Source organism: Eublepharis macularius, chromosome 8 (assembly GCF_028583425.1).
Source record: "Eublepharis macularius isolate TG4126 chromosome 8, MPM_Emac_v1.0, whole genome shotgun sequence".
NCBI lineage: Eukaryota > Metazoa > Chordata > Lepidosauria > Squamata > Eublepharidae > Eublepharis > Eublepharis macularius.
The window spans coordinates 132,563,262-132,582,751 of record NC_072797.1 but is presented as its reverse complement, the minus strand read 5'-3'; the positions used below and the strand labels follow the sequence as shown (position 1 = coordinate 132,582,751).

The 19,490-nt window shown below is 43.5% G+C and overlaps 1 protein-coding gene across 1 annotated transcript in view; it reads left to right on the top strand.

Moving 5' to 3' along the window:
- Positions 1-19,490, top strand: part of TRABD2A (TraB domain containing 2A) — a 118,658-nt gene that overhangs the window by 13,249 nt on the left and 85,919 nt on the right. The window contains exon 3 of the mRNA XM_054987621.1: positions 7,337-7,897. Within this exon, the coding sequence (XP_054843596.1) occupies positions 7,337-7,897 (561 nt within the window). The remainder of the gene's footprint in view (positions 1-7,336; positions 7,898-19,490) is intronic.

The following is a 19,490-nucleotide window of genomic DNA, read 5'->3' as shown; positions in this document are numbered from 1 at the left end:
GTTGTCAGGGTTGCCATTCTACTTTGTTCTTGTGGTGTAATAACTGAACGAGTGGAATCCAAGCAACTTTATACATCATTCATAAATAGTTTTTGGTTATGAAAAGAATGGCAGATGACAAGGTGTCCTACTTTCAGATACGGCAGCAAATTTCAGACCTGTGTCAGGTCAAAGTTCCTGAGGCGTTTTTGTCAACTCACAGCATCCCCCGCGAAGGAGGAAGCGTATCTTTCCTGAATGGAGTGTTACTTCCTGTTTTGGCCCTATAAATACTGCTTTCTCCCGTCCTAGGGAAAAACCTAGCAGGGCCACTGAACTCTTGAGCTGTTTTTAAAATAGCTTGAATCTGAAGCTGGTATCTATTTTTAATGTCTTAAAATAACACTTCTTTGAGAGAGCCAGCCAAGCTTACTTTCCCCTGAAGGAATGAATGCCTTTCTGCTGCCAGACACCGTGGGTCTACTCAAAAGTCTCTGTGCGAGACCAATTAAAATGTGCAGGATATACCACCTCCAGTTCATTTCCAACTGGGAATACATATAGGATAAGCTTTGGGTGGATTGTATCCAAATTCATACTCCCAACAGGTAGACTACCCTGAAGTGCAGTCCTGAACAGAGTTACACCTTTCTCTTGAAGTCAGTGGACATAGAAGGGTGTCATTCATTTGGGGGTTGTGGTGTAAGTAATCTTATGGTCTTTTCACATAGTGTTTTAGCCAGACACCTAAGCTTTTACGTGTACATCTGAAACTGTATGAATACGCTAAAGGTGTTTGGTATCTCAAGTAGGTGCATATGTGAGAAAGCTGGGATTGGCTTTGCCTTCCTTTTAAGTTGCAAACCTGGATTTGTTGAGTGAAACTGCTGTCAGTGGGAATCACTTCCTTTGTTTAAAGGTAGGGTTTAGCTTAAGGAGATATAATTACTTGGGGAGAACTTCGAGTACTGTGCTCGTAAGGTCCTATGCACAAATGTTCAGCCCAGAAATGTTTTTGTTAGTCTGTCCATCTGTTGTACCTTGCTTGATGTTTGCTGGCACAATGAAGCCTGGAAAACAATCCATTTTCTTCCGGGATGTTGCCCCTCTGAAACCTCAGTGGCCTGCCTGGATGTTGGAGTTGTGGTCTTGCTAGAGTTAACTGAGCAAGTGGGCCGTTTGCAAACATGTCTTGGTAGGGTGCTCAGATGGTAACGTAAGATGAGGTTTCTGCATCTGAAGTGGTGGCCTAGGAGTGGGGCTTCCAGTCTTCATGCATGACTACTTGTTGCTGCTGCCAGGAGTCTAAAGAAGAGGACCTTGTAAGCAACAAAAGTAAGCCTCTCGGCAGGCTTCTGGGAGAAAAAAAATGAATGGAAAAATTTTCTGATGCCCTAAATAGAAAGTGATCTGATTTAGCATATTTATTTTGATTTACCGTCCGTAAACAAAAAGAGCCCCCGTGTTCCTTTTGAGTCCCAATACGAACACATACTTGAACTGAAATAGTAGATTAGGGAGTGGGGAAAAAAATCAAGTGTGGCTTTAAAAATCACACTGAAACAAATCCAAAGCTTTGTGTGGAAATTATTTTTATTGGAAAAATACTTGGAAAAATTTAGCAATGTCGCGCTTGCCTCCTTTGCTTTAAGAAAAGAAAAGCAGAGTGCCCTGTTAGTCCAGTAATGTTGGCACACCCAAACATCTTTGCAAAATAAGCCATGGATGTTTCTGTATAATTCAATTGTCTTCCATGGAGGTCACTGGAGCATCTCAGTTTCGCTGTCACTCTGCAGCGACGCTTGTATTACTTGTTTGCTTCATATCAGGATTGGGGATTACAGTATCTCTTCTGTCATGTGAGAGGAGGCATTGAAACAAGAATTGCAGCTTTGCTTTGACCTGCAGAATCAATCAGGTGAATTCATAACATGATTTTTTTAAAAAAATTGGATTATTGTATGTATTTGTGGTTTTATTCACCCTCGCCACCACCCCAGTTTATCCACCAGTCATATATGTGCAATCTCGCACAATTCCTAGGTATATTCACCGGAAAGTATTTGTTATAGCTTCAAAACTGCTGAGGTGTATTTGCAGTGCACCAAGGGATTGTTATTAATTGAATGAAGCAATAAATCTTTAGACACTGAGTTTTTTTTTCATGGAAAAATAGTGTTCATTGGAATCCAAGCAATTCATATGCATTTGTAGAGGCTATGATATCTGCATTAAAAAAAACACCCTGTGGTTTATTATTCCAATAACAAAACATAAAAAACGGAGGGGAGAAGAATGACCTGAGTCATTCCCCATTGGGGAGAAAGGCGGGAATGAAAAATAAATGAAATAAAGCAGAGGACGCTATCCGACTTGTATGTATCTCATACTGCCCAGGTTGTACTACTACAGTTTTAACAAAGGATAAATGATGCTGTGCATATCTAATATATCGCCGTAGAGGCTATTTCGTTGCATGTCTGGATTTAGGGTCCTGGTTAGAACAAAATTTTAACACACCTTTTTGGCCCTCACATCAACCAAACTCCCCTTCTAGCTAGACCTCCGGCAAAGGACTTGATCTTTCTGCACACTGATGAGAAAGGGTGTATGATGAGAGAGAGGTCTGGTTCTACAGAAGGCAAGATGGTTGTATTATATTTTTACAATTTATTTATATTCTGCTTTTCTCCTCGGGAGGGGGGGACCCAAAGTATAAGAGGCAGGGGTGAAATAAACTTAAATTTCTGACCAGTATGGTCATATTGCCATTCCTTATCATTCTCTTGTGAATGTGAATGTCTTCCACGGAAGCCCTTTCCAAATGATCTGAGACATATCGAAATCAACAGGCGTAGAGGAGAAGTGTAGAGTAGCCCTGCCGGCCAGCTTGTGAGCAGTGAGAGCTAAACTACAAGAGATGAATTACACGAGGATGCTCATGTGAAGCAGGGTGGATAAAAATCAATGATTTTTTTAAAAAAATCAAAAAAATCAGATTTTTTTTTATTTAAATCGGATTTTTTTAAATAAAATGCTTTTTGAGGAAAATATATTACCATCCAAAGGTTATTCCATCATGAAATAAAGATTAGTTTTTAATTATGTAGAATAAGGCTGTATATGTTTAATTTTTTGGTAAATAAATTCCATTAATCCATTCACAATGTCATGCTCTTCCAGAGGTTTTTGTAAGATTATTGGGCAGTTTGTCTGCCTACAAGATATTATCACAGATGCTTGGTTTTGCAGTTCTCAAAACTGAATTTGTGTCAAGCTCAGCAGAGATCACATGCCTCTTCTTCACAGCAAAAATGTTATAACATGAACAGAGTTGAGAAAAAGACCTTAATCCTATTGTTCTACAAACCAATGAAGACAGAATCAACCCCTCCAGTGCTAAGTTTCAAGAAGTTCAGTGAATAGAAACAATATTTTTCTGATTGTTTGGAGTGGAATAGATCTGCACAAGAAGAAACTAAGTGTGAGGAGGGAGGGGCAAGCAGTACAAAATGAAAGTGAAACTTTTTGAGCACAATACTGCACAAGTCTTTGGATCTTTTGTGTGTACGACCTGAGGTTTATCACATTCTTTCCTTGGAGGAAAAAACCTATAATGGCAGCAGGCCGTAAAAGAGACCCAGTTTGGGAATACTTTAATGAAGTTCCTTTACCTATTGGTAAGGCAGGCATCTACTTGCATATTAAAGTTATACCAGCAAGAATTAGTCTTTATGTAGAAAACTATGATTTAAATCAAGCCTTAATGACTAGTGATTTAAATCGTGATTTAAATCAGTTTGATTTAAATCAAATCCACCCTGATGTGAAGGGAGTCGCAATGTTAGCTGGGAAGCTGAATTTTAAGAGATTGAAAGGCTCTGTCAATTTCCCCTCTCTACAGAGCCAGCAAAGATCCCTCCTCAAAGGGTTTGGTTATTTCCTCTTTGCCTCCTAGAAGGGGAGGTGAAACTGACAGAACCTTCTGGAGGCAAAGAGGAAATTAACAAACCTTCTGAGGAGCCATTTTTGCTGGCTCTGTAGAGAGGGGAAATTGACAAAGCTTTTCCATCTCTTTTAAAACTCAGCTTTCCGGCTAACATTGCGTCTCCCTTCACGTGCACGTCCTCGTGTAATTTGTCTCTTGTAGCTTATCTCTGAGTCTGTGTGTGTCGCAAGTGTACGCATGTGGGTTCTGACCCCTTAGTCAGGGCATTGCTCCCCCATGACACTCTAAATTATTTTATTTATTTAAAACATTTCTGTGCCACCTTTCCACCCAAATAGGCTTCCCAAAGTGGTGAACATCAAAACATTGAAAACATTTCAAAATTTGAAAAATTTAAAATCAAGTATACATAAAGTAATTCAATAAAAACGTATCAACACACATGAAGCCAAAACCGGGGAAGAAGGCCAATAACAATTATGAGGGAGAAAGCCTGCATGCGTGTGCTTTTTCACATGTGTCAGTGTTGTGCTTGTGAGCCAGAGATCCCTTGTCAGGAGCGCTGACTGGCACATTTGTGCCTTGTCCCTTTCTATGTCCCTATGCGCCTTATGTCTTTTGACAGAGGTGACGACTAATGGGGCAGTGCGCTTTGCTTCCTAAACGCTGAGGATGTAAAGTATATGTAATTGAGACATCTTTTGATTTTGTTTGTACTGCTGTTAAACGTAATCTGTTCTATGCATTATACTAATTGTTGCGGTGACTTTCTTACTGGTATGGCATGCTGGTCAGTACTGGCTTTCCTTCACTCCGACAGGAGGGGAATCAGACTTAGAAATATTACCCACAAACAACCTGCTTTATAGTTTTGTAACACAATCACCAAGTTAATTAGCTCATCTCCAAATCACTCATTATTACCTTAAAGCCATGTATTTCTCTCCCTTTTGATGCCCTAAATTGGAAAGGGATATTGTTAGAAATCCTGTGGGCTTTGATTTATAAACTGCCCAAAGTGTTCAAGGATGTACTCATAGGGTCAACCAAAAGCACTCCGCTTGCATTTTATGTGGCTCCTGTTAAAACTACTTCCTCCTGTTTTGAGACACAGGGTTTACAAGGTGCCACAGTAGAGTATTTCTAGTGGTATCAACTACCCCCCCCCCCTCAATTTGGTTTTATATCTGCCGTGCTCAGACTATCGATGGCTCCTACCACACAATATCCATACAAAATGCCGGTCTTTTTTTGTTTCCTCATGGGGCCTTTAGTACATTAGATCTGAAAAGAGAGAAGAGGGCTAATGAAATTCTGCGTGGGCCAGGGGGCAACACCTTTTCTATCGGAGATGCCTTTTAGATAGACCCCGATCCTTATGTGTGCTCTTTTGTCACATAAAGATCAGGCTTGTTTAAAACAAAGGAGTGTTGACCTTCCAACCTTCCCCATGCCTGTGGCGGCTTTCAAGATTCTTTGTTTGCTTTTAAGCGGATAGGTGACACTTCTTGCCTCTCTGGATTTCCAGTTCTCCTCATTCATCTTATCACCACATAAAAGAGGGGTTTTCTTTCTTTAATTGCTTTGCCTTTATCTTTAAGTTAGGCTACTCTCTGTATGAGGCTTTAAAAAGTGAATAAAACATTTTACGCTGGGCAAAGCAGCAAGATAAAAGATATTTGCCGCATCACACTTTTCTTAATGGGAGGTGCTGTGGATGGACACGTAAAAATAGCAGAATAAAACAGAAGTCTCAGTAGTGCCTTCAAGACTAACAAAATTTATTTCTCTGACAAATTGAGCTCTCACTCGGAAGCTTTTGCTGGAATAAATGTGGTTAGTCTTGAAGGTACCACTGAACTTCTGTTTTATTTTTCTGCAACAGAGTCGCACACACATTTCTACCCCTCTGGAATTGTTAAATATCAGTTATCGAAAGAGCTTTATTTGTGCCTAATTTTAAACCAAGTATTCTTGTTCTTTAAAAAAAAAAGAAAAAAATACCCTTTAACTTTGTTGATTAGGGTTGCCAGGTCCCCTTACCCTCCCGGTGGGAGTTGGGGGGCGGGACCTGGCACTTACCAGCGCAATCTCCTTGTGTGTGTGCGCTGCCACCAGGTGCAATGCCACTTCCCCAAGGGACGTCATCACGCCTGGAGGGAGTGTCCCCGCTGGGTGCCCGTCCAGGAGATTTTTTTGCCTCCCGGGCCCCCCTCCTCGGCTGGCCAGGTGAGTGACAGTGGGGAGCAGAGGCTGGGAGCAGGAAATCCTCTACACCCATCAGGAGACTGGCAGCCCTAAGATGAATATATATATTTTTAATAGCACAAATTACTTTTTTTTTCTTCCACTTAATAGATGTATTCCAGAATATTCTAAATTAAATGATTTTTTTCTCAAGCTCATAGGAGAGTGGTAGGCCATTTTTTCTGTACATCTTACCTACTAAATTCTCCCATTTCTTCAGTCTTCAGATTTTTTGAAGCTATTCAATCACTGACAGAGCAATAGCCTATTTTCCAAATAAGGCCATTTTCATGCGTCTTTACATAGTGCAAAACTCACAGAATGAGGGTGTCTTCATGGTGTGATTTCTGACATCATCGCGGCACAATTCCGGAATCGTGGCACAATGACATCAGAAATTGCACCATGAAGACGCCCTTGTTCCTTGAGTTTTGCGCTATGTTAGGACGTGTGAAAACGGTCTAAGGTAGCATTTTTGCTGCTACTCAAGTTAAATCTGACTTGATAATCACTGAGAATTTTATAGACTTCAGGCAAACTAGTTTAGGTGGGTAGCCGTGTTAGTCTGCAGCAGAACAGCAGGATTTTAGTCCCGTGGCATCTTGGAGACCAACAAGATTTTCAGGGTATAAGCTTTTGAGGGTCAGACCTCCCTTTCTTCAGACACCCTTTCCCAGGGCTTTTTTTTCTGGGAAAAGAGGTGGTGGAACTCAGTGGGTTGCCCTAGGAGAAAATGGTCACATGGCTGGTGGCCCCGCCCCCTGATCTCCAGACAGAGGGGAGTTGAGATTGAGGGGAGGGAGTTGAGATTGAGGGCAATCTCAACTCCCCTCTGTCTGGAGATCAGGGGGTGGGGCCACCAGCCATGTGACCATTTTCAAGAGGTTCCGGAACTCCATTCCACTGCATCCCCATGGTAGACAGCCGCCTTCTTGTTCTTCAGAGCCCCCTCTGAGCTGGGTTTTGTGGAGATCAGTGGGAGATGGAGACTGGAAAATTCAGTTCTACTTAGGGAAAATTTAGTTTGGATCCAACCCAGATTTGGTTGCAGAAGGGATTCCCAAAAACTCATCCACTCTGTTCCAATGACTGTTGTTGATCCCCTCTATAATCTTGTCATATATATCATTTATTTTCACTGCTGTGTTTCCTTCTCTTCAGCAAAGTGAGCTGAACTCCTTCCTGTGGACTATAAAGAGAGATCCACCATCTTACTTTTTTGGCACGATCCATGTCCCATATACCCGGGTCTGGGATTTTATTCCCGAGAATTCCAAGAAAGCCTTTCAGCAAAGCCATATTGTCTACTTTGAGCTGGACCTCACAGATCCTTACACGATCTCTGCCCTAACCAGTTGCCAGCTCCTGCCACAGGGCGAGAACCTTCAGGACGTGCTCCCCAGGGACCTCTACCGTCGGCTCAAGCGCCACTTGGAATACGTCAAGCTCATGATGCCCTCTTGGATGACTCCAGACCAACGGGGCAAAGGACTGTATGCTGACTATCTTTTCAACGCTATTGCAGGCAACTGGGAGAGGAAAAGACCTGTGTGGGTAATGCTGATGGTGAACTCTTTGACAGAGGTGGACATTAAGTCCCGCGGTGTGCCTGTCCTGGATCTCTACCTTGCCCAGGAAGCTGAACGTCTCCGAAAGCAGACCGGGGCAGTAGAAAAAGTCGAAGAGCAGTGCCATCCATTGAATGGTCTGAATTTCTCTCAGGTAAGCAAACTGAAACTATCTCTGCATTTGTAATTCTCGGGGTTAAGCCACACATATTGCAAAGAGGGCAGCAGTGTTTTGAATACATTTTTCCGTTAAGGTTTTAGGGCGCAACTTAGGACCAGCTTTCTAGTATTATAAAAGAAGAAAATAAAGACCTTAAGTTCTCTCTTAAATTTCTTTCTAGTCCCTAAGAGACTGATTCTGTACATTTCTTCTGTGCTCATCATGTCAGGAAATGCCTGGTTATTGGGTTCATGAAATCTCTCATACAAATGCTGTATTTTTAATAGATTTTTTTTAAAGCTTTTCCAACCCACAGACAGTGGGTCCTTTCCTGCTTTCTGAGATTGTGTAGGACAACATGGTTTCTTTCCTTATGAGTTAGTGGCGGCAGTTTAAACCTGAAACTGGGAACAGGCCATTGGACGAGCAGCATATTTCAAGATTAAAATGGAACCCTTGCACTCTTCTGTAGTGTATTATCATCAGGGCTCATTTCGAGGGGGAATGCGTAGGAACGCAGTTTCGGCAGTTCCCCAAAGAGGTCACATGTCAGGTGGCCCCGCCCACCTGACTCAGCCATTTTAGGCCCGTTTCAGCCTGGATTGGGGCCGAAACAGCCCAGATCGGGCCTCTGATGAGTGGTGGATCACTCTTCCACTCAGCAGCAGCCCAATCCTGACAATTTTTGGCCCCTTTTCAGCCATTTTCAGCCCCTTTTTGCCATTTTGGGCCCAATGGCCAGGACTGGGTCCAAAACAGCCAGGATAGGTGATGTCAGGGGTGTGGTATATGCAAATCAGTTATGCGAATGACACTTCTGGTGATGTCAAGGGGCCTGGCATATGCTAATGAGTTATGCTAATGATTTCCTCCAGCTCTTTTTCTACAAAATGACCCCTGATTATCATCATACGCATTATAGTGAATTGACTGAAAACAAAATTAGTCATAAGTTGCACACTTTTTTGAAAATATATTGCCTGTATCTGTTGTCTACACAGGAATTATCATTATCTAATGTTGTAGATGGTTTTTCATAAAAATCCTTATATATCTCTTACATCTTATATGTGTTAGGCTTTTTTTCTCCTTCGGCCAACCTTTCACAAGTTGTCTTCTGAGGCAGTTTGTCAGGGGAATTATCAAGGAAGTACCATAAAACCTGAACTACCTCTGAAATGGCTTGCAGCAGCATGGCTGTTGAGAGAGCTGAGGCAGTGACATGTACAGCCTGTGGCATGTTTGTATTCTTACCTGAGGGTAACAGCAACTACACTTGCAGCAAGTGTAAGTTGGTAGCCCTACTGGAGGAGAAGATACAGGGACTTGAGGCACACTTGTCCATGCTCAATTTAATAAGGGAAGGTGAAGAGTACATGGACAGAACTCATGAAGCACTTTTCAGAGGGCAGCAGAAGGAGGATAGAAAGGCATCTCAGGATTTGGAGGAGCACCCAATACACATGGAAGAAAGTAACCCAAAAGGACAGGATAATCAGGAGACATTCTGAGCCTCTTATGCTAAGCAATCGGTTCCAGGATCTCCCCACAGAGATTGATTCTGGACCACTGGATCAAGAGCTACTCCCCCAGACTCCTCGAACCTCGAAAGAAATTTCTCGGCCCCTGCGGATGAGAGGACTCAAGCTTCCATTCCTCAATATAGGAGAAGGCCTGTGCTGGTAATTGGAGACTCCCTACTGAGAGGTAGAGGGTAAAGTGTGCTAACCAGACTTGTTGTCTCGAGAGGTATGCTTTCTACCAGGTACACGCATCCAGGATGTGATAGAAAGGATAGGAAGACTTATCAAACCCACAGATTATTACTCCTTCTTCCTGATACATGTGGGAACAAATGATATTGCCCGGCACAGCCCAGAATGCATTAAAAAAGACTATGTGGCTCTGGGTAAAAAAGTTAAGGATCTGGAAACACAGGTTGTGTTTTCATCGGTTCTTCCTGTCATAGGCCGTGGTTTAGGAAGGGAAAGAAGAATGCTGCAAATAAATGACTGGCCACGTAGATGGTGTCATTAGGAGCAGTTTGGTTTTTTGGGCCATGGCTCATGCTTTTGAGATGAAGCTCTTCTATCGAGAGATGGTTTGCACCTCACAAGGGTAGGAAAAAATGCAAACCTGATAAGGAGGGCTTTAAACTAAATCCTATGGGGGAGAGAGACAAAAATTCAAAGCCTATAACTGGAGAAGGGAACACTGAAGACCTGCAGGGAGTGGAACATATGCTAGGAAACATTAACTCACAGGTAAGCACAGAAACAAAAACCTCAGGGCATATAACTCATGGCTTCCGATGTCTCTACACTAATGCACAGAGTATGGGAAACAAGCAGGAGGAACTTGAAGTCCTAATACATGAAGGGGGCTATGACATAGTAGGCATTACTGAAACTCGGTGGAATGACACTCACAATTGGAATACTAGGATTGAGGGATAAAACTTGTTCAAAAGAGGTAGACAAGTAAGGAAGGGGGGAGGAGTAGCATTATATGTAAAGGATGTATATACTTGTGAGGAAATACAAGTATCTGAGCATAGAAATTCAGTTGAGAGTCTCTGGGTGAAAAAAGGAATAAGAAATAATAGCAGTACTATGGTGGGGGTCTGCTATAGACCACCAAACCAAGCAGAGGACTTGGATGAGAAACTTCTAGAACAAATTACAAAGTTCACAAAGAGATGGGACACAGTAGTCATGGGAGATTTCAATTACCTGGGTATCTGTTGGAAGTCTAACTCTGCTAAAAAGGAAAGGTCAAATAAATTCTTGATTTGTCTTGCTGACAACTTCATTTTTCAGAAAGTAGAGAGGGAAACAAGGGGTTCTGCTATCTTGGACTTGATTCTCACCAACAGGGAAGAACTGGTTGACGAGGTAAAAATAGTGGGCACCCTGGGTAGCAGTGACCATGTAATTTTGGAATTTACAGTCTTGGGGAAAGGAAAAGTTGTACGTAGTCAGACATATAGGTTGGACTTCAGGAAAGCAAATTTTAAGAAAATGAAAGCTATGCTGGGTAGAATCACATGGTCAGAAATACTTGAGAAGGGAGTTCAAGAGGGGTGGGAGTTTCTTAAAAGCGACATGTTGAAAGCACAATCGCAAATGATTCATATGAGGAGGAAAAATGGGAGGAGCTTAAAAGAAGCCACGGTAACTTCATAAACAGCTTTCTAAAGGCTCATTTAGGAAATGGAAATGGAGGGAGGGCCTTATAACCAAGGATGAATATAAACAAATAACCAATGCTTGTAGGGAGAGTGTTAGAAAAGCTAAAGCTCAGTATGAGCTTAGGCTAGCAAGAGATGCTCAAAACAACAAAAAAGGGTTCTTTGCTTATGTTCCTAGTAAGAAAAAGGGCAAGGACGTGGTAGGTCCATTGCAGGGACAGGGAAGTGAAATTGTAACAGGTGATGAAGAGAGGGCAGAACGGCTCCATTCCTACTTTTCCTCAGTCGTCTCCTGCGAGGGAGATCTTGCTCAACATGGCAGTAACAGAACACATGATGGGGGAAGGGAGTTACAGCCTAGGATCAGCCTAGAGGTAGTACGTAAACACCTAGTTTCTTTAAATGGAACTAAGTCTTCAGGGCCAGATGAATTGCACCCAAGGGTACTGAAAGAACTCACAGATGTAATTTTTGAGCCTCTGTCCATTATTTTTGAGAATTTTTGGAGATCAGGCGAAGTGCCAGGAGACTGGAGGTGGGCAAAAGTTGTCCCCACCTTCAAGAAGGGGGAAAAAGGAGGATCCAGGTAACTGCCGACCTGTCAGCTTGACATCTATACCTGGAAAAGTCTTAGAACAAATCATCAAACAGTCAGTCCTTAGCATTTAGAAAGAATGGCAGTGATTACTAAGAGCCAGCATGAGTTTCTCAAGAACAAGTCATGTCAGACTAAACTTCTCTTTTTTTGAGACAGTTACTACCTTGCTAGATCAGGGGAATGCTGTAGACATAGTTTATCTCAATTTCAGTAAGGCTTTTGATAAGGTTCCACATAATATCCTTGTCAACAAGTTGGTAAAATGTGGTTTGGTTCCTATTACTATTAGGTGAATCTGTAACTGGTTGACAGATGGTACCCAAAGAGTGCTAGTTAATGGTTCCGCATCCTCTTGGAGAAGAGTGACAAATGGAGTTCCTCAGGGATCAGTCCTGGGACCTGTTCTGTTCAACATTTTTATAAATGATTTGGATGAAAGAATAGAGGGAATGCTTATTAAATTTGCAGAAGATACTAAATTGGGGTGGGGGGTAGCAAATATGGTTGAAGACAAAATAAGGATACAGGATGATCTTGACAGGCTCGAAAACTTGGCTAAAACAAATAAAATGAATTTCAACAGAGATAAATGCAAAATTCTGCTTTTAGGAAGGAAAAATCAAATACATAATTGTAGAATGGGGGAGACTTGTCTTGGCAGTAGAATGTGCAAAAAGCACCTAGGGGTCATGAGGCAACAGTGTGATGTGGTAGCTAAAAAGGCAAATGGAGTTTTGGGCTGTATCAACAGAAGTATAGTGTCCAGATCATGAGAAGTTATGGCATCACTCTGCTCTGCTCTGGTTAGACCTGACCTAGAGTATTGTGTTCAGTTTTGGGTGCCACAATTTAAGAAGGATATAGACAAGCTGGAATGTGTGCAGAGGAGGACAACGAAGATGATGAGAGGTCTGGAGACCAAGTCCTATAAGGAAAGGTTGAAGGAGCTCAGAAGAGGTGATGACTGAGAGGTGATATGATAACCATCTTCAAGTATTTGAAGGGCTGTCATATAGAGGATGGCACGGACTTGTTTTCCACTGCCCCAGAAGCTCAGACCAGAACCAACAGCTTGAAATTAAATCAAAAGAGTGTTCGGCTAAACATTAGGAAGAACTTCCTGACCATTAGAGTGGTCCCTCAGTGGAACAGGCTTCCTCGGGAGGTGGTGGGCTCTCCTTCTTTGGAAGTTTTTAAGCAGAGGCTAGATGGCCATCTGACAGCAATGCTGATCCTTTGAACCTGGGCAGATCATGAGAGGGAGGTCAGGAAGGGTTACATCAGTGCTTAGTTCTCGCGGCCCCTTCTTACATGCCCAAGGTAAGAGTGATCACCACCTTGGCGTCAGGTAGCAATTTTCCCCTGACGGTGTTTTGCCATCTTCTGTGCATGGAGCAGGGGTCACTGGAGGTGTGGGAAGGGGAAGTAGTTGTGAATTTCCTGCATTGTGCAGGGGGTTGGACTAGATGACCCCAGAGGTTCTTTCCAGTTCTATGATCTAATTCTGAATCTACCCTACCCTCGTGCAGATAGAAAAATCTAGAGAACAGGTAGGGTATTTTGTTAGGGAATTTCTATTACCCCTATTCTAAAAGACCTATGTATGAGCATTTACTGGAGTTGACCTGTCACACAGAAGGCAAAAGTGTTTTCTTGGCAACAGATTTCTTCTGGCGCTGTGGTTAAGTAAGGTTAAAAAGCCCTATAGCAAGGACAGTATCTCTCTTGTTTTGACTTTATGCGCAAGAATTTAGCTTGGTTCAGCAGCACCCTCTCAGGAAGATTCCTTTGTGGCACCAGACATGTAGCATGTCTATATTACAGAGAGAGTTTACTATCTTGTCAATCAGGCCTGTTTTGTGCCATTTGATACTGAAGAATTGTTTGTATCTAGTTTTGTATTAACAATTTTATCTCTTTTCTGTAAACAATTAACTTTGGAAAGTATATAAGATTCTCTGCTAGGGCTGATTTTTATGCATATGTTGGAACATGGCATAGCATCTGGGTTTTATTATAAATAAAACTCATTAATTCTTTATGAATCACTGTTTGGTGTCTTAGTTAATTGTGGGTGATGGCTGTTGGGAAATATAATCTGAATGCAGAGTACCTTTAAAGAATTTTTTCCTTAACATATTCTTTTGCACATAATGTAAAGGATCATCATCTCCTTTTGGGGTGGGGTGGGAAGAGGCAAGAAGAGGACCAGCCATCACCACTGCTTACACTGTGCAAGAGAGACAGCTAGAGCCAGGTGGGCAAGCTGGAGGTGGGGACACCACATGGACTAGACAAGGGGACGTTGTGCTACGAGTGGCTGGATGAAGAAGGTTGGGGGCGGGGAGAGTGGGATTCCTGTGAGACTCGTGAATCTTCTGTTTGTATGTTTGACTGAGGAAAACCTTTTATCTTGAAAAGAAATTAACTTGTCTCAAAAGGAGAAAATATTTTACAAGAGTGGTTGTTTTTTATAGTGCTCCCCTATTTTTCCAATTTTCCTGCTGGGAAAAGTTGAAAAAAGTACACAAGTAGAAGAATTAAAACCAAGTTATTTTCGGAATGTGTTTTTTTTGGGGGGGGGGGATTCACGTCTCTTTTAATTCTCTGGGAATAATAGGAACAAATGTCCCCGATCCCACAGTAGTAGAGTTTCAGTCATAGAAACGTAATAAAGAAATGGAACCTTGTGTTTACTTTAAAAGAGGCGGGGAAGAGACTAGAATGTGCACTCCAGCATTTGGTAGCAGGAAAATGTTCTCTTTGTAGGAGGAAGGAATTAGATATTGGCAGGCCACTGCCAACAGGGCATTGCTTTAGATGGAAAATGTTTTAATGCATTTTGTTTCTTTTAATAGGGCTACATGAGCTTTTTGTGCTCTTAGAAATCCCTTTTCATGGTCATGCCCCAAATACACTTGTGGTTACAGATCTTTAGAAAAGTCTATTTGAAAAAAAATTGCATAGATGTCATCAGGGCTTTTGTTCAGCTGGAACGTGGTGGAACAGAGTTCCGGAACCTCTTGAAAATGGTTACATGGCTGGTGGCCCCGCCCCCTGATCTCCAGACAGAGGGGAGTTTAGATTGAGCGGTGCGGAGGGCAATCTAAACTCCCCTCTGTCTGGAGATTGGGGCGGGGCCACCAGCCATGTGACCATTTTCTCCGGGGGCAACCCACTGAGTTCCACCACCTCTTTCCCCAGAAAAAAGCTCTGGACGTCATGAAATTAAGGGAGGATTTGTGGATGTCCTCTCAGCAGTAATGTCGTAGGCCCTACCCTAGAGTTGATCACCCTGGCCACAAAACGATACATACAAGTCTTTGTCCAGACAACTATCAGGAGTGGAGAAGCAATTGGACTTTGGAAGCAGCCACGGTCTGAATCCTGGCCGAGCTTCTCAACCATTCCATGAAAGCCCAGTTTGGGGGGGGAAATGCTATCCCTGAGGTTAGAGGGTTACAGGTACACCCGGATTGCCTTGTCTTTATGAACCCTGTTGTTAAGAAAGCAGCTGTGTGGCTTGTTCTTCTCTTCACCCCCCTCCCCATATTTTTTGTACATATATTAGAATCATAGACTCATAGACTCATAGAGTTGGAAGGGACCACCAGGGTCATCTAGTCCAACTCCATGCACAGTGCAGAAATTCACAACTACCTCTGCCCCCCCCCCCCACCCAGTGACCCTTGCTCCATGCAGGGCCAGATCTTGGGTTCCCGGCATCCGGGACAACCCAAGTCCAGCTGACTCCGCGTGCGCACACAGTGCGTACACGTTTCCAGTGCTGCGTGATGACATCGCTTTGTGACATCATCATGCAGGGTGGCGTGCCACCAGAGGAGCGGCAGCAGCACTGATGTCTGAGAGGCCGCCCGCACCACTTGCCTGTCCCGCTGAGGGGGCGGCCGGCTTGCCACACGCTCCTTGTCCTGCAGGGCAGGTGAATGGCACGAGTGGCCTCCCAGCCCTCCATGCCACTCGCTTGCCCAGAAGGACAGGGAGTGCGCGGCAAGCTGGCCGCCCCCTCAGCAGGACAGGCGAGTGGTACGGGCGGCCTTCCAGCTCTCTGTGCCATTTGCCTGCCCGGCTGAGGGGGCGGCTAGCTTGCTGCGCGCTCCCTGTCCTGCTGGGCAGGTGAATGGTGTGGGTGGCCACTCAGCTGCCTGCGCTGCCACCAGCGTGCTCCCGGTGGCTGGCAGCTGCGCCCAGCGCCCCCTCTTTGGCAGCGCCGAGGGCAGACTACCCGCCCCCCTCGATCTGGCCCTGGATCCATGCCCAGAAGATGGCAAACAACTCCAGGATCCCTAATCAAACTGGCCTGGAGAAAATTGCTTCTTGATCCCAAAGTGGCGATCGGCATTACTCTGGGCATGTAAGAAGGGTAAGCGCTGATCTAGGACACAATTTAATTTAGGACACAACCCAGAAAAAAACCAAACCCATTTTCCATTGATTTCAGTGTGAGAGAGAGCAATGTGTTCTTCAATCTCTTCTGCTGAAAACAAATAAGACATGATGTGTTTTACTGTGCCTGGATCATGCCCATACTCTTCTCTCCCCCAATACTCTTATCAGAGAAACATAAATATTTTTTCCTGCTTCCATATGTTTGTTAAATCTATTGGAATCTAAGGAAGGTTAATGATAAAAATTCATTTTATTATTTCCCTCAACAGAGTCAGAGATAGAATTTTAGGTTAGCAAACTGGTACTGAGAATGCGCTTCTGCTTCTAGGCTTTCTTTTTTTCTTCTGAAAAAGGCAAGGTACGTAAAGGTCAAACATTCACATTAAATGCAGGTGCTTTTTTATCCACTGACTATAATGGTTTTCAAACATTTGCTTCTTATTTTCAAGCGGCTGGCCAAAAATCCCGAGGAGGTTGATTCGGTTTCATAGGTAGTTTTGCTGGTAGCAATGCAACTAATAAATCCCAGACTGCTTGTATTACCCATGTGACGTTCTAAAAGCTAACAAGCAGTCCAGAAGCAGGGGTTCATAGTATTTCCCTTCCATACAAAAGGGTATGCTCTGGTGAGTGTGTTTCTGTAAACCCCACCTACTTGCACATAGGGGTTTAATAATCACTGCTGTGTGGATGCTACTATTTGAAAAGAACGCTAAAAAAGAAAGAAAATTACAAAATTGTGATCTTGTGCGCAAAATTCAGTATTCTGAAAATCCCAGCTTGCTTTCTTTTTTCAAAATCAAGTTTCTAGTCCTCATGACTATAAAGTGTGCCTAAAGGTGTGTGAGAAATACCTAGTGAGTCTTTTAAAAATTGTCTTAAAAAAAAAAAAAAGATTTCCACTATTTTAGTAGAAGGGCTTCTGTACCCTGCTAGCCCCGTCCTCATGATAAGCAAATGCTGAACAGATTCTGCAAAATATCCACTAATATGCTCAGTTTGCATAGTTTATTTGGATTGCAGCATTTTATTTTCACCTGCAGAATTTGGATTGCCTGTGCACATAATGTTGTTTGCAATACTCAATCTAGGTCTAAGCAGGTCACCATGTTAAAATTCATCTAACCAGGTCCTACAGTAATTGGAAGACAAGATTTTACCAGCTAATAGCGTCAGTCCTTTGGCCTCTGAAAATAGATTGGGTAGCTCATACAACAGCTCCAGTTTTAAATGGAGCCGATCACTTGGCATGTGAACTTGGCTTTGGTGACAAATCTGAAGGAAGTGACTTTCAAATTTTGTAACTTCAGGGGAGTCTTTCCATAGTGATGTGTCTGCCAAGGAACCACTGCATGTCGCCTTTGGGAAGATTTCAGGCTGCGTCCTAAGGGGTGTGGTCAATTCATACAAAGAACCAGTTGCAGTTGTTGGGGAGCAGCACTCTTGGCAAAATGTCTTCTTGTTAGCCTCCCTCCTCACTCACTGTGACTCCTTCCTTGTTACCCCCATCTCTCCTTTCTGCATCTTACCATCTGTCTGTTGGATAGTTGCATCCTCCTCATCCGTTTTCCAAGACTGGTGTTTCTGCCACCAGCTTGTTATTCCAGCTCACTGCGCTGTGAGCAAGCAGTGCTTTAGGCCAGAGTTTGCCACTCAGAGATTAGAAGGAGGTGGATGGCACCAACTGCCTAGATGAGGAGGAGGAAGGACACCTGGTCCCTTTTGCTAGGAAGAACAAGAGGATGTGGCTGCTACTTCTCCTGGCCTCCTCCGCAGGAGAGTGAGTGACCAGTAAACAACTCTCTCACAAGCCCTGGGCAGAAGACCTCTCCTTGCCTACAGACAGCCCCCCAACCTGAAACAATGTCCCACTAACAACCATGAATCGGCCAGCAGAGTCACCAGCACAGGTACCAGACCCTGCATCAGACCCAGATGCCAGCTCTGCCCTCATAACTACCCAGGAAATACAGGACCCAATGGCGTCAACTACACTGTCTCTGGCTCTTACAGCTGCTCATCCTCCAACGTGATATACGCCCTCATGTGCCAACAATGTCCATCTGCTCTGTACATTGGACAAACCAGACAACCTCTGCGCAAAAGAATAAATGGACACAAATCTGACATTAGAAATGGAAACGTCCAGAAACCAGTGGGAGAACACTTCAATCTACCAGGACATTCCATCAAAGACTTTAAAGGTCACCATAGTTCAACAGAAACCTTTCAAAAACAAAATCCAATAGGAAGCTGCTGAATTGGAATTCATATGTAAATTTGACTCAGTCAGACTTGGATTGAATAGAGATTCTGAATGGTTATCTCATTATCAGAAGTAACTGATTTCATTATCAGAAGCAAACTGAACCCAATATCAGAATCTACTGATTGCATCTACTCCCCCCTCCCCTCACCACCTATATATTTCTGACCAGTTTCTTCATACCCTCCATGCATCTAACGAAGAGAACTGTGGTTCTCAAATGCTTATGCTACAGTACAGTTGGTTAGTCTTAAAGGTGCTACGGGACTCTTTTCCAGTAAACAACAGATGGCACAGGCTCACTGCTTGGGAAGAGGCTGGAAACGGAGAAAAGACATGGCTGTGCCACACTGAAGTTACAATGACCAACCTCCAGGTAGTACTCAGAGTTCCCCAAAATACAGATGATCTCTAGACTACAAAGGTAAGTTCACCTAGCGGAAATAGCAATGCTGGAAGGTGCACTTCATGAAATTACTTTCCACCTTCCTCAGATCCCTCCTTTTCCAGGTACCCCCTCTCCAGAGCCTCCAGGAATTTCCCAAGCTAGGGTTTGCATCCCTAAGAGATAAGTGACCCGAAGGGTGTTCCATATGGATGGGGAGCAGATAACCATGTCAAGTGACACCTCGGCTGAATCCACATGTCCCGGCATAGCACGAAACTGCCAAAACGAGAGCATCTGATGTCATCGTGCCACGTGTGTGATGACATCAGAAATCGATCCAGGAAGACGTTATCGTTCTGACGGTTTAGCGCTCTGCCAGGACGTGTGGATTCAGCCCTGCAGATGTGCAGCCATGCTGGATTACTGACGGACACCTATACTCGTAGTTGAGGTTTTGGATGGGAAGGAGGATCTGCTATCTCCTTTGGGGAGAGGGCAGGTCCCGGAGGGGTCCTGTTTCTCCAACAGAACATATTGCTTGTCCCTGTTCAATGGTAGGGGTCTGTGGCCTCTTCTGGGACCAAGCTGAGGTCACTTGTTGGGAACGGGTGGTGGGTGCTCTTGGAGCAATGGTGACTCCACAGGTGCTCTAAGTCTTGGGTAGGTTTTTTGACTCTTGTCATTGCTCTAGAATTATATCTATGTTTTCTTGGGATGATACGTTGCAGGAAAAGA